Source organism: Cyprinodon tularosa, unplaced genomic scaffold, assembly GCF_016077235.1.
Source record: "Cyprinodon tularosa strain WSP-4 unplaced genomic scaffold, ASM1607723v1 ctg351, whole genome shotgun sequence".
Classification (NCBI taxonomy): domain Eukaryota; kingdom Metazoa; phylum Chordata; class Actinopteri; order Cyprinodontiformes; family Cyprinodontidae; genus Cyprinodon; species Cyprinodon tularosa.
In genome coordinates, this window is record NW_024039065.1 from 603,781 (window position 1) to 619,685 (window position 15,905).

At 40.3% G+C, this 15,905-nt stretch overlaps 1 protein-coding gene across 1 annotated transcript; it reads right to left on the minus strand.

The window, feature by feature from the left end:
* LOC119789947 (Golgi phosphoprotein 3) lies at positions 1–11,755 on the minus strand. The gene is made up of 4 exons (XM_038295204.1): positions 11,426–11,755; positions 7,453–7,584; positions 7,254–7,368; positions 1–695 (listed from the first exon to the last, which is right to left on the minus strand). The coding sequence occupies exons 1-4, from the start codon at positions 11,633–11,635 to the stop codon at positions 271–273; spliced, it is 882 nt and encodes a 293-aa protein (XP_038151132.1). The 5' UTR covers positions 11,636–11,755; the 3' UTR covers positions 1–270.
* Between the last annotated feature and the right edge of the window lie 4,150 nt (positions 11,756–15,905).

Sequence of the window (15,905 nt, forward strand, 5' to 3'; positions counted from 1 at the left end):
TCTGGATCATCAGCCTTGTTGATATGACACCAGAGAAAACATGAACTTTGCATACAGTTTGTCATAATTTGGTCTCGCTCTAACACGGGTTAGTCCGTACGCCGCAGCGCTGGTCCCTGCACTCAGAAAAAACGGTTTTGTTCACAGAAAACAAAATCTACTAATCAGTCAGCGTCTTAATTCTACTTCCTGGAGGAGCTCAGATGTTTAGCAAACTGGGACCTGATGGGTCCATGAGAACCAGTTCGTCCCAGCGGAAGCCCCCGGGTCTCATTTAGTGAAGGCCGCCACCACGGCCCATAACATCTCATTAGTGTTGGTCTTCATACTCTCAACCTCAGGCTCCAGCTCCAGCAGCTGCCGCACTCTCTTCATCGCCAGGTCGTACTGGTCGTCTATTAGTGGGGCGAAGGCGTTCTCCAGAACGTCGGACGAATGGGCTAAGAAGATGAGGGCGAGCAGCCGCTTGTCCATCCGATGGGGGTCGTTCACCCACTTCTCCAGAACGGCTTCCTGGACCTTCTTGATGAGGCGTTGCTTGATGTTGCTGTTGGTCAGGGGATGAGTGGTCATGTCAAACAACAGGAAGTTCTGCTTCTCTGTGGTCAGGACGCCTTTCTCCACCAGGTTCTTGGCCAGACGCTCACGGACGTTCCTCAGCTGGTAGTGGAGCTTCAACGGGTTCCACGTCTCTCCTGCAGAGGAGAGTTATGACAGAAAATGAGACATAAGGGGGAAAACAACAACAAAGGTGTTTGGATTTTTTTATGTTTTATACAGGAATGAGCAACTTTAATTTAATGCTTTTTAATGCACTTAGAAATAATTTTCCTATTCTCTCGATTCTTCTCTGCCTCAAGCTTCTTTTCTGAACATACGGCTTTAAGATCAACTTGAATCAGTTCCGAGCAAATAAATTATGACATAATATATCTGACGAAACGTTCTTTATGCGTCGCGTACATAGAGCATAACACTGTATCGGTGCGCGTCTTGTTTTAAAGGTACACAATGCAACCGGTGTTGATTTTCCAGTGAGGCTCCCTCCAGAGGGCGAAAGTAAAAGTGCACTGTCGTAAATTTGCTCAGCTGTTCTCCTGGTTTCTCCGTCAAGCCAGGCGCGGTTGTTTTGAGCTTAGCAGCGAATGACTAATGCTGCGTTCACACTGGACGTAGCTGGCGCGACAGAAGCAGCGAGTTTACATGCAAAGTCAATGGTTGACGCGCGTCAAGGCGCAGCAAAAGGTCCAGCGGCGCGTTTTGAGCACCAGGCGCAGCACGTCTGAGCAGCTGAAGCAGCGCGTCGGGTGCGTTTAACGCAGGGAGAGAGACACAGCGCTGATGATCACTGCTCTTAAACAGTTTATTGACGCCTAAATTAACTTAAAATGCAGAAATCTGCCGGCAGAATATGCAGTTTGGATTATTTAGATGAAAAACACCTACCAGCTGCCGCGGTGAACCGCTGCTGATGAAGGGATCCATACTGTCGGCGCCCCGCTGGTATGTGGGGGTCTGAGCGGCTCCGACAGAAAAAATATTGAAGGCAGGATAATAATCTGAATGAACTGACGGCACTGATTACGTTTTCAGGTGTATTTTCTCACTTAAACACATATTAAAACTACTTTATTCCCACTGATCACAGCAAATATAGCTGCAAGGCAGAGAAAGGATAGTGAAGCTCCGCCCAATGCGCCTCAGACACACTTTTGCACCGCACAGCCAGAGCAGCAAAGCTGCTTTAGCCGAGTCAGAACTAACTGGTACAAGCAGCAAAAATGAAGCAGCAGACGCGATTTTGCTGCTTTTGCTGCGTGAACGTAGCATAACTGCACAAAGATTGCCACTGTGCTAGCAACGAGAATGCTTTTAACTGGGGGCGTGTAGCAGTTCTCGCCGTAAAGCAAGACTGACTCTCACGAGACTTCTGAGCCTGTGGGTGCGGGTCGGTGCTCCTGCAGTTGCAAGTGCGGTATTTCCCCCACAGACCACCAGGGCGGCCGAGAAAACCTTTGTTCAACCTGAAATGAATCATTTAATCATCCATAACGTTATGGAACACATTAATTAACTGAAAAATGTTGCATAGTGTCCCTTTAAGACCTTCACGTGAACAAATACAGGAGTTGTTTCTAAAGGACTGACGCACTAAACTGTGTTTAAAAATAATATCTGTCAACGAGACAGATAAAAAAAAAAAAACTATTCTTTGGCCGTTTATTATCAAAATGATAAAGGATTATGGAGCAGCCTCAAGACAAAGGGAGCATTTTTGTTTTAATTTTCTCAGTTTGTCATCCTGTTTTTCTTAAGTTATTAATTATCTCATCAGAACTAAATTTAATTTCAAATTGTTTTACTGTAGTTTTAAAATATATTTAGTCCTAGTCCACAAGAATCCTCATTCACATTTTTATGTTATGATATATGTTCACATTATGTATTAGCTGTATCTAAAAAATTTCAATTTAAAAGTAGATATGAAATAATACAATATATCCAACAATAACTTAAATTATATAATTGTACTGGGTCATCGAATTGATTCAGTTTAGTCTGTCAAATAAGCTGCTTGTACTATGAAGGTAGATTTGTTTCTTTATTATTCAATAAAAAAAAGGTTGCTTCAATCAAAAAATATATTTTCAATTAGAAAAATCTTCACTTCAATGAAAAAAAACTTTTCAATCAAAGAAAAAAAAGTATTTGAATGCAAAATATATTCGCCCACTGCGGAACGTTTGTGTCAAAATTATTCAATCAAAAAAAAATTGAACTTCAAAACTTTTTGCACTTCAAAAAAAAATTTGATTTAAATAAAACAGTTTTAACTTCAATTTTTTTTCACTTAAAAAAAAAAACAAAAAAAAATCTATTAGGGTAATTTATTTATTTTTATTTTTTTGTTTTTTCTTGGATTAATTTTTTTTTCTTTTTTGTGACTGAAACAACTTTTTGGGAATTGAATGACTAAGACACAAATGTCCTACCCATGTATCGCCCAAACACTAAATAGATCCCTTCAACCAAGAGAACATTTTCAACAATAAAAAAAAGTGTTCAAATGCAATTTTTTGAGTCTCAAATATTTTATTTAAATTCAAAAACTATTTTCTATGATTGAAAACGTTTATCTTTTCATTGAACTTACTTTTTTCCTTGATTCTGTTGTTTGTTTGTTTGAAGCAACTTCTTTTTTGATTGAATAATAAAGACACAAATGTCCTACCCATGATATGGTCCAATCAAAAAACATTGTTACTTCAATTAAAAAAGTTGCTTTAAACAAAAAAGACTGCACTTCTATCAAATAAAACATTTTCAATCAAAGAAAAGCAGTCTTCAAATGTATTTTTTTGAGTCTGAAATATTTTTCTGCATTCAAATACTTTTTTTCTTTGATTGAAAAGTTTTTTTTTTTCATTGAAGTGAATAATTTTTTAATTGAAAATATATTTTTTGATTTAAGCAACTTTTTTTTTGATTGAATAATAAAGAAACAAATCTATCTTCATACTTGTAGTGTCTTCAAATGTCCAGCAGGTGTCAGTATTCAGTGAGACAGTATCAACAGGACCAATATGCACTCACCAGCCACTTTATTAGGTACACCTGTCCAACTGCTCGTTAACACTTAATTTCTAAGCAGCCAATCACATGGCGGCAACTCAGTGCATTTAGGCATGTAGACATGGTCAAGACAATCTCCTGCAGTTCAAAGCGAGCATCAGTATGGGGAAGAAAGGTGATTTGAGTGACTTTGAACGTGGCATGATTGTTGGTGCCAGAAGGGCTGGTCTGAGTATTTCAGAAACTGCTGATCTACTGGGATTTTCACGCACAACCATCTCTAGGGTTTACAGAGAATGGTCCGAAAAAGAAAAAACATCCAGTGAGCGGCAGTTCTGTGGGCGGAAATGCCTTGTTGATGCCAGAGGTCAGAGGAGAATGGCCAGACTGGTTGGAGCTGATAGAAGGGCAACAGTGGCTCAAATAACCACGCGTTACAACCAAGGTGGGCAGAAGAGCATCTCTGAACGCACAGTACGTGGAACTTTGAGGCAGATGGGCTACAGCAGCAGAAGACCACACCGGGTGCCACTCCTTTCAGCTAAGAACAGGAAACTGAGGCTACAATTTGCACAAGCTCATCGTAATTGGACAATAGAAGATTGGAAAAACGTTGCCTGGTCTGACGAGTCTCGATTTCTGCTGCGACATTCGGATGGTAGGGTCAGAATTTGGCGTCTACAACATGAAAGCATGGCTCCATCCTGCCTTGTATCAACGGTTCAGGCTGGTGGTGGTGGTGTCATGGTGTGGGGAATATTTTCTTGGCACCCTTTGGGCCCCTTGGTACCAATTGAGCATTGTTGCAACGCCAAAGCCTACCTGGGTATTGTTACTGACCATGTCCATCCCTTTATGACCACAATGTACCCAACTTCTGATGGCTACTTTCAGCAGGATAATGCGCCATGTCATAAAGCTGGGATCATCTCAGACTGGTTTCTTGAACATGACAATGAGGTCACTGTACTCAAATGGCCTCCACAGTCACCAGATCTCAATCCAATAGAGCATCTTTGGGATGTGGTGGAACGGGAGATTCGCATCATGGATGTGCAGCCGACAAATCTGCGGCAACTGTGTGATGCCATCATGTCAATATGGACCAAACTCCCTGAGGATTGCTTCCAGCACCTTGTTGAATCTATGCCACGAAGAATTGAGGCAGTTCTGAAGGCAAAAGGGGGTCCAACCCGTTACTAGCATGGGGTACCTAATAAAGTGGCCGGTGAGTGTACCATAGTCATCCAAAAAAAGCTAAAAAACAATCCACTGGACTTTGTTTCCAAGTTTGCGGTTTTATAAAGTAGCCAAACACAAAAACAAGGCTTTGTTGGGCTACTGTATAAAACCTGGAACTCGACATTATTTCTGACATTTTGAAATGAAAAAGCTTCATGGAAAAGAAGAGAAACGTCTTCAAACTTGGAAACAAAAGTGGGGGTCAGCGCGTCTCCGACAGAAAAAAAAGAACTGAAGGCAGGATGGTAATCTAGATGAACTGACTGCGCAGATTAAATTTTTTTAGCTGGACCTTCTCACTTAAAAATATATTAAAACTATTTTTTACCCACTGATCTCAGCAAATATAGCAAAGCCGCACTTTACTGGACGCGCTTAACCTTTTATAGGAAAGTTAGATACTATTATTTTATTATTAAAATAATCAATTAATTTTGATGGCAAAAATTAATGTCAATGTAATAACAAGAAACGCCAACTTGCCCGAATATATTAGGAAAATAACAAAAGTGCTTCTATGAGAAATTCATGAAAAACACTCTGAGACTAATACCTCATTTACACTACCCTTGAAAAACCGATCCATGCCGAGACCGCTCCGAGCTCGGTTCTGACGACCGTTTACACATCACGCTATCTCGGTTCCTCGACTCCTAGTGACGATCTGCCGTATTATTGCCAGTATTGAAGGAGTAAGAAGACGAAGAAGGAGGGAATCAAGCACATATAAATGGTGGCGCCCGTCACATTCAGAAAGTTATGCTTGATTATTATTGCTGTACTTCGGTGTTTGCGGAGGGTCAGGCGAAGACGGCAACCTTTCGTGGATGTTTATAGCTGTTCTTCTTCTTCTGTTTTGTGTTGGTTGGCAAGCAACTTCTGGAGGGGCATTACCGCCAACTACTGGAATGGAGTGGGAATCGCGATGTGCAGCCAGACGGAGATGACGCGTTCTGCTCATGCGCTCTTGTTATCAGAGAACGGATCCAGGGAAAAACCGAGCCGAGCCCACCTCTGGAACTAGTCTGCAGTTAGCTCGGTTCAGTTCAGTTTGCTTTCCATTTACACACTATAAGTTATCTCAGTTACTGAGCTCGGACCAGTCTCGGCACGTTTTTTTCAAGGGTAGTGTAAACTGGGTATATGAGAAACACATTTTCTTTGGTACAACATAACCTTTAAGGCATTAATGCTGATACCGGCTCTTACTTTTAACTTTACTTTTTAACTTTTCAATTAACTTTTTACCTTTTTTACTTAATTTACAGTAGGTAAAATATCATTCAATGGCTCATCTAATTGGTCAAAAGCCAAAATAAGATGTACAGCCAAGTAGCAGTATCTTTGTAACCCGACTCCGCCAGATGGATTTGCTCTGCATATCCATCTGGAAACCTTCCGTTGAAGTAATTTTGGGAAGGGGCGAAAATACTGGTTAGCTGATTGACCTACGTTGGTGATAGACGGGCCAAATAAATCAATCAGATCAACGAAGCATATGACGTACTAACAGAGCGACGACAAAGAGGAGCCAATTGATAGATCAAACTCTTGGTGAAACCAGTCGGGAGAAGAGCAAAAACATCTTTTCCTCTGAGAAAAGCCTCCAGAGCAGTGTTTTCCTTTTCTTTCAGTGAAAAAATACTCTGTAATTCCGACAAAACTTGCTCGATAGCCACGCTAACGCTAGTTTCATCGGCTGAAGCCGCCATGTTCTTTAGACTGAACTGTCGCGCTTCTCGTTGCGTCACACCTCAACCCGCCTAAAAGCCAACGCTGATTGGACGTTCGTTTGGTGAACGGCTCCAAATTTTCTTCAACGGAGAGTCTCCAGACTGATCTGCGAGTCAAACCCTGAAAGCTCGCAAGATCAGGATGGTCTCACGAGGCTAGAATCTTTGCTGAATGGCTGGATATAGATCTTGTGCTTCTAGAGCTCACCGAGGGACGGGGCGAAAAGTCCTTTTGCAAGGGGTATGCAAGTGATAAAAAAATGGTCCCATAAAGGGTTAAGGAGGTTAAGATGCTCTTAAGGTGCGTCTGACCTTAATGTGTAAAAGCATCAACAATGAAGCACCAGGTGCTTTGTTGATGCTCAACACACAGTGTGAGCGTAGCTTTGGACTTTCTGATTGTTTGAATTTACCTATGAAACATAATATTGTAGCTAAAAATGATCTCATGTCTTCCTTGTGAAATTTCCACTTCTAGACAATCGCACATACTTCCCATAATCAGGACAAAAGTAGTGTTGGAACGTAGACAAAAAGTTAGCTGCATTCAACCTCAAAAAGCAGAAAACAGCATTTCAGAGAGTCTACATTTTACATTTTCCTCACTAAATACATAAATATTCCTTACTAAAAATAAATATTCCTTACTAAAAGCCTGCTTGATCTACGTGAGGAGAAAAGAAGTTTGAAGATGGGTGAACCCACCACTGAGCAGTTCTATCCAGCTCTGCACCGTCTCTGGGGTCGGGGTCTCCTTGATGTGCTTCAGAGCCTCATCCAGAAGAACATCACCTGTCGGAGCGTCGGAGCGGCAAAGAACCTGGGAATTTAAACCAGAACACAAACAGGAGGTCAAAGGAGGAAGAAACAGACCCAAGTTTCCCCACAGACCAGTGGCTTCTACCTTTCTGGCCAGCAGACTTTTCCTCCTGACGCCACACGGCTCCAGCTGAAGGCGTCCTCTTAGGCCCAGTTCGATCAGCATGCACCCCCGCAGGCCCGACGATATGCAGTCGTTCCAGAACGACGTGTAGCCCTGCGCCGTGGAAACAGAGCCACAGTCCAGGTGTGAGGACATTACAACAGGAAGTGCGGACTTTAACCTGGACCACTGACGGCCCAGAGGCAGCTAAGAACCGGATCTTTTTGCCGCAGTAGAGCCAGAGGATGATGGTGATCTCATCCTGAACGCCTTGTGGGTTCATTGTTTGGTCCACTTCCTGTTTATTCAGTAAAGATCCTCAGCGCATGAAGGCAGTTTAACCTGAGAAATCTTTTTGCTCTGCAAACATACTGTCTGTTTTACACAAACGGCGCCTGGAAGCGTCACGCTGACCCTGATCGGCTGACCTCCGGTCCAACCAGCAGCTCTGGGATTCAAGTGGGAAACCTTTATGGATTGGGAGGGGGGACCTGAGTCGCCACTATACCGACCTGCTCTGAGACGGATGATTCATAAAGATTCACACGGTCGGACACTCTAAACAGCTGAGCCCACTTTTATTCTCCTCCAGTCTTTGACTGTTTCATGATTATTCTAAAAAATGGAGTCCAAATGATCCAAGGTTGGATGAAGTTCCCTATAAGCCCACCTCTTGCTACTGAAGGTTCTGACCATGCAGAGAACTGAGGCAGGGATCATGGTTCTGTCAGACCTTTAGAATCACAGGATCATCATCAAACATAATCCTGGATGATTTAAAATCTTCACTTTGTGTTTTCTGTGCAGAAACAGACTTGCATAGAGTAGAGATTATACGTAGCAGCAGCATAACGCTTCACTATAGTCCCAGTTAGGTCTGTATTTGGGTTTTAGGCACAAGTTAATTGATCTCATATTGGCTGCTCAGTGGCACTAGTGCCTTTCCGCAAGAAGGTTCTGGGTTCGATTCCCAGCCCGGGGTCTTTCTGCATGGAGTTTGCATGTTCTCCCTGAGCATGCGTGGGTTCTCCCTGGGTACTCAAGCTTCCTCCCGCAGTCTAAAAACATGACTGTTAGGTTAATTAGCTTCTCTAAATTCTCCTTAGGTGTGAGTGTGAATGGTTGTTTGTCTCTGTGTTTCCCTGTGATGGACTGGAGATCTGTCCAGGGAGGACCTCGCCTCTCATCTGTAGACAGCTGGAGATATGCACCAGCACTAGGGGTGTAAATAATAATCGTTTTGTATCGATGCATCGATACGTCCTCAAGAGAATCGATTCATGTTTTTTTTTTCCTCCGGTCTATTTTTATCCATTTGCTCCTGGGCGTAATTCTCCCTCCCGTGCTGCGGTGGCGCTAAACCTATTTTGCCCTCCTACCTCGCTTCCTGGTTATACTCTTACAGCAGTGTGTTGTAGTGAGCTTGACACAGACATTTTTAAATTATGCTCAGTATTGAAGTGTGGTCTGAGCTACACACTGTGGGTCTAGATACGGCCGAGGCGGTGAGGAAGTGGGGGCGAGTTTAGTCCGACGACGGAGGGACATGAGGGCCAAAAAGAGCGGAGATCCAGCTGGAAAAAGGGTCCCAGCGTTCTCGTGCACCTCGCTCTTCTAGCGGGTCAAACTTCACGAGTTGTTTTCCGCAATTTCGGTCATAAAAACAAAACAAGCCGGCCTCCTGTCTGCAGCACTGTTTGCGGTCAGCTACAATCTGGGAGAGGTGCAGCGGAGCGTCTCTCAAGGGGGCGGTGACGTCGTCACTCTGGAGCCTTCTTCTTCTTCTTTTTTTTAATGGCGGTTGGCAAACAACTTATAGGTGCATTACCGCCACCTTCCAGAATGGAGTATGGACCATACAAACTATTATATTCTCCCTAAAATACCCGTTCTTCTTAGAAAAATAAAAATACTCCCAAAAACTACATCCCCAGATGACCTTTGAAACAATTCCCTTATATCTAGTTTATTTTTATTCCTGTCTAACTCTCTACGCAACATCTCTCTTTCCTGAGTATATTTATTACATTCTAAAAAAATATGTTGGACAGTTTCTCTGGAGCCGAGGTATTGCATTGAACTCATTCCACTGATATTGTGCAGTATTTTTGCAGTATTTTTTGATGCAACTTTTCTACTTCTGTTATTTGCTGTTGTTTCTAAAGAAAATGCATAATGATATTACAGCTTTCATTGATTTAGTTCAAACTTGAAACTTTGTTTAGCCTGTAAGGTGTAAAAAAATAATAATAATAAAAAAAATTTTTAACCGATTAATCGATTAATCGAATCGAGGTGTATTCTTGAGTATCGAAAATAATCGAATCGTTGGGTCAGGAAATCGATACTGAATCGAATCGCCATGATGGATGTGATTTACACCCCTAACCAGCACCCCTCGCCACCCCAGCAGGGCTGAGCGTGACAGAAAATAGGTGGATGGATAAGTTGTTTTAAATATAAATAAATATAAACTTTGTTTTCCCTTCCTAACTTCCTGTTTGTTTCAAGGTTGAATTTACTGACTGTTTCCAAAGTTTCTAAATGTCAGAACCATGGATCCTGACTGATGTCAACTCCCAGGATTACACAGCAGACCTTTGCTTAACCGACTACGTTCTCCAAGATGTTCTTAGAGCAAACTTTAATTCAGAGCTGACTGGACCTTTGTAGTTTCTGTCCTTAAACCTCGTAGCAGTTTGAGACACTCTGTTGATCTTTATTTCATTGCATTCAAGTCTAACAGAGCATCAATTTCTGTTCAAGCTGAGAGTTTTATGCATTTTATTTGAACTTTAACTGTTTTTGTTGCCTTGATCATTTCCTTGTCTAATCTGTTCATTTGCACAATTGTTTTTCTGTCAAATATAAACTAATATATATAGTTGACTGATGGTATCAGTTAATAAACTAACTTTGGGTCTTTGGACTGAGGAACTAAAGCACTGTCAGTGCGATCAAACAGCCAACTCTAAACATTTTCAATTTCCACTGAACATTATCACTTTTCAGCAAACCTTTGCGTAAAAAAAAACAGATCAAAACCTTTAGAAATCCGACTGTCAATGTTTAAAAGCCTATATTTGTTAGTTAAGTGCAGCAGCTGAGAAAGCTTCCAGAAATATTTGAAGTTAAGCTGGATTAACCCTTGAAGCCTGAATTGATGTACATATAAAAATACATTTTGTGCTGTTTTCCCTTAAATGAGATGACAAATTAAAATAATGTTACTAAATAAATAGAAATGAAGGTAAAGTATATTTTCTAACAGCTGTTATAACTACATAATAATATACTGTGAACGGTATGGTGGCTGTTTGCCTACACTGCAAAAATGTTCTAAAAATAAGTAAAAATGTCTTAAAATAAGTGTATTTACCCTTAATATGAGTAGGAAAATAAGATGATCGGCCAATGCCCTTAAATTAAGATAATTCGATATTTTGCACTTGAAATAAGAGACTGCATTTGTTGTTGCTTTTTTCTTATTTTAAATGTAAATTGTCTTGTTCCAATGGCTAAGTGTCTCACTTACCAACTTAATTTAAGAAAAAAATGCACTTTTTAAAAGAAAAATTGACTTACTTAGATTTACTTTTTTGCAGTGTAAGACGAGCGGTTTGTTGCTTATTAGTTTAAGTTATGAACATATTTTTTTCATTTTATTTCAGAAAACTGCATTTAATTCTGTCATTTAATTACTCTGTGACTCCATAATCTGTCCTGTAAGGTTTATTAAACCTTAAACGCAGGATTAAATGTAATTATCAGGCGCAAATGCGTCACATTTCCAGCTGATTAGCAACTCCTGATGTAAACAAACCACATCTGAGGTCTGCAGGCAGAAGGCCTGATGCTGCTTCTGTTAGCTTCAGTTAGCATAGCGCGCTAGCTAGCAGCTCAGATAACGGGAACCAGAGCAGCTGGAGCTCCGCTTCGTTCCGCCCCGGCTCACCTCTCGGTCCTTCAGGCCCAACAGCAGCACCTCCTCCATTAAGGTGAGCCGCGTTTCTTTGGAGTCTCCGCTGTCGTCTCGGTCCGGCTCCTCTCCCCGCGCGGCATCCTGCTCCTCTCGGCCGAGCTCTCGCTCTTTGTCGGCGGCGGTGCGCGAGGCTTCGGTGCGCCTCTGCACGAGGCCCGAACTTCTCTGAGTTATGGAAGTCATCTGTGGGAGAGGAGTCTAGTGAAGGACGGCGGAAAGCTCCCAGCTCTGCCCGCTGAGCCCTGAAGGTTCACCCAGCAGCCTGTCGGTCAGAGGGAGGCCGCATGGAGGGTCCGAACAGCAGCGCCTAAAGAGCCGTTCCACTTCCCAGAGTTCTGTCTAATATGGCGCCTTGTGGTCACTGGTGGAACCGAACTTCACCGACTGGAAGAGACCGACCTGCAACCACAGTCTGATGCTTGGATTCAATTAGGAAATAAAGGTTGACTCGTTTTCCCCCTCAGGATATTGTCCTTGGAACAGTTCTAAACACATTTTCATTCATATTTTATCATGTTTTATTAAATGTTGAATTTGCACCTTTACACTTTTGATCCTTTCTGTTTTCCGTCCTGGATCCAAAGTCTATAAATGTGTGATTTATGCTTCCAAACATTTCCATCCTGATAAAAAAGACCAGATTTTAAAGGAAAACTTCACTAAGATTCAGAATTCAAACTTCTGAAATTACTTTAACTATGAAACTATTAAATACTGTTCAATAAATGATAAGTGTTTTTAATTTCATTAGAATGTGTTTTACTGGAGGCATCCATGTTTGTCAAAGAACACTACTGCCACCTACCGGTTCGTGACGTCACGGTGCAGTATCAGCTGTTGATCAAGTCCAGAGGTGTCAAGTAACGAAGTACAAATACTTCATTACTTTACTTAAGTACACTTTTTAGGTATCTATACTTTACTCCTTTAATTATTTTTCTCCCTCATTCTGACTTCTACACAAGTATCTGTACTTTCTATTCCTTCGATTTTAAGACAAAGGTTACTCGTTACTCTTGACTTCGGTTTAATGTTTATAAATCTTTATTTCCCGTCACGTGTGCCATCCAATGCAGATCATTGGCTCCATCCACATCTAGTGAAAACTAGTGTCATTGGATGAGTCATAGAACGCAAACACTCATTGGTTAGCTAAAGGAAATCATCAGAAGCAAGCAGGTGTTCTTCAAACTGTGAGGTCATCAACAAGGGGTCCACGAAGGTACTGCATGGGGGTCCCCCCCTTTCAATGTCTTTAAATCCACATTAACATGAATTCAACAGACTGTAGTAAACAGATAAATGGAGGCAGATGTCTTTCAGTCATCAATGCACACATTCAGCGACACACCGGAGCTCTTTCAAGCTGGGCACCGTTTCATTCACAACACCTGTCCCATCAATGAGGAATCAGAAATACTTTAATAATCCCAGGGAGAAATTACTTTAGTTACATTACTCCATCTGTAATAGAGTGACTATAGGAACAGTTTGATATTACACACTTTTATACGATATATATAATTAGGGTGTCTCAAAGAATTTTTCAAAATAGTCGAAAAATTTAACTTTCAATTCATCTAGTGGCATCTGGCTGTTTTTTTAAAGGTTACTTTATACTTTAAGCAGTTTTTGTAGAACATATTATTACTTAAATAAAGAGGTGAAGTTGATACTTCAACTTTTACCAGAGTGTTTCTGAACTGCAGTATTTATACTTCTACTTAAGTAACAAATGTGAGTACTTTTGACACCACTGATCAAGTCCCAGTGCTGTATCTGGTGTTTGTCACAACGCGCTATTATCCAAGTCATCCTGAAAACATTCTTCTTCCAAATGTTGGCTACATATTACGGGTTTTTTCTCTGGCCAGAAGTTCGATGGCAAATCCTCCCTCTTCGAGTTGACGATCCAACGACCAACCCGTCCGTGGAGGATCAGGAATCAGAAAGGTGAAATAACTCTTTATTTACCCGATGTATTCCAACATCCAGCTGCCATGCACGTGGGCATTGTCAGTTTCACTATAGCTCTGGTGAATTTCAATGGTGAAGTCCTCTGGAAATCTTCAATAATTGTTGTTGATTGCAGATGTGTCTAGTAGTTCCCATTGATTTAGCTTGTAAAGCGGGGAGAATGGCGCTAGGCTTACCGCACCGTGACGTCACTGCTGGAAGATGGCAGGAGGGAGGGGTTACTATATTTGGGCAAAAATGGCCGCCCCCAGACTCAGTGATCGTGATGAAAATTATTGTTTGTTTGTTTTTTTACTGATTAACGCTAAATTCATCACCGCAAACGTATAAGTTTTAGGTATAAATAATGATCCATTGATTATTCCTTGCTGACCGGACTTTTCCTTTAAACTCAATCATTCTTGTTTACAAACTAAAAGCAAACTGTAAGATAATAGTGAAGCTCAGTTTAACCGGTATATAGTATTTAATTACAAAGTGTTTTCCTAAACAAAGGTTCTCATTTGCAGGATTTCATGAGAGGCAAATATAATATAAATGAATAAAAGGAAAATATCAGTTGGGTGATTGTAACCTTAAAGCGCTTTCAAGAGGTTAAAACTAGCCTGTAAAGTCAGCTGAACTTTTTTTGTTTCACTTTTTTTATGGATTAGGTAGTAAAAATGTTGAACGCTTGCTGTCTTATGTTTGCTTTCCTTTTCTTTTTTCCTTTTTTTCTCTTTTTTTTCTTGCATTATTTAAAAATCTATTTTTTGATTATATTAATGTTTGTGTTTTTTGGTTTATTTAAAAAATTGCACATTTAATGCACATTTGCAACTAATTTAATATGTTTTGTGACAGTTTGTATTCAGACATTTTAATAAAAGAGTGAAAAATTCTATGTATCATTTATTTACTTTGTATTACTACATAACCTCACTGTATTTGTTTATAATATTCACTATGACATTATAGTGTGACATTTGTGTCAATAATGTTCTAGGATCGTTGATGGTGGGAGGGGGGGGCCTTAAATCAAATTCTGCTTAGGGCCCCCAGGAGGCTTGGGCCGGCACTGGTTAAAGCTTCTTTACTGAATCCTTATTTGAGAAAAAAGATATTTAAAATGTGGTGGTTAGCCCAAAACGGATCTATTAGAGGAAGTTCAGGAACTTATTAACACTTTTAAACTTTTAAAAAAATATGCAAGCTTCTAAATGTGCTTCATATTCATTCAATCCTCTTTATTTAAAGCATGAAACTCTCCTGTGGTTGAGTTGTAGATTCGCTATAAGGTTTAGTTTCCATCCATGTCTGCTCTGAACACACCAGTGCTCCTGCAGACACCCGGGAACCCAGTCCATCACATGGTATCCTGTTTGTGTTTGTGTTTTTAGATTTTTATGTATTATTCTGTGTGAATGGAACTGTAAAAAAAAAAAAAAAACATGAAATAAAAGATGATGGAGTCTGGAGCGGCTGTGTGACGTGTTAAAGGAGGTTTCATCACTTCCCTACAGACCAAGCTTATGACTTTTCTTCCTACTTTAACACACTGCAAGAGTGCAGAGCATTGAACAAATGGTTTGATTTTATGTAACCATTTTAAATCTTGTGTGAACACTCATTTTTTTTTACTTTAAAGAACAGTTTTTAGATTAGAATTTACAAATAAAAAAAGTATAAAAACAATGAACTGGACTTTGTTTCCAAGTTGAAGACGTTTCGCTTCCCATCCAGGAAGCTTTTTTCAATTCAAAATGTCAGAAATAGCGTTGAGTTTGAGGCTTTATACAACTCAACGCTGTTTCTGACATTTTGAATTGAAAAACTTCCTGGATGGAAAGCGAAACGTCTTCAAACTTGGAAACAAAAGTCCAGCGGATTGTTTTTTAACTTTTCTGGAATGACTATGATCTGGATGACTGAGAATCTTCACCAACATATTAGATTAGAATGAAAAGCCAGAAGAAACCAGGTGATTGTTTAACCAAGCAGAGCCTCTTCAAAGGCAAAACCAGCTGAAGAGAGAAGCTTTTCTCCTCTGCAGCTGCATTTTCTTTAAACAAAAAAAAAAAAAAAAGTGTTTACTAAACACAAAGGCTTAAGGAATAGAACATGTAAAACGGACAGGAAGATTTTTACAATATATAGCCCAAAAGGAACAGAATATCATAAATTAAATACATTTCTACAATTTTCATATGTGTTTATAGCTTTTGTACTTTTAGAAAAATGGATAATAATGGTTTCATTTCATTAATCAGAACTATAAAATAAAAAAAAATGGAAAAGATGATAAATATATAGGCTACTTTTTATGAATGTGGAATTTATCAAACTGCCAGCAGATGGCGCCCCAGCAATTTTAGTTCATTAAAGGAAGGTTAGAATCCCAATAAAAGACTGTTTTCCTGTTTTGGGTATTTATTTCTTCATTCAAAGAAAACTCTGCCATCAGTCTTATGAACCTGTTAAATAACTCATGAAGGCG

Excerpts from the sequence above, each read along its gene's own strand:
- LOC119789947 (XM_038295204.1), bottom strand. The coding sequence starts at position 11,635 with ATGACTTCCATAACTCAGAGAAGTTCGGGCCTCGTGCAGAGGCGCACC. Across the intron at positions 7,585-11,425 it reads TGGGCCTGAAGGACCGAGAG|GGCTACACGTCGTTCTGGAA; the intron begins GTGAGCCGGGGC and ends TCCACGGCGCAG. Across the intron at positions 696-7,253 it reads CTGGATAGAACTGCTCAGTG|GAGAGACGTGGAACCCGTTG; the intron begins GTGGGTTCACCC and ends TCTCCTCTGCAG.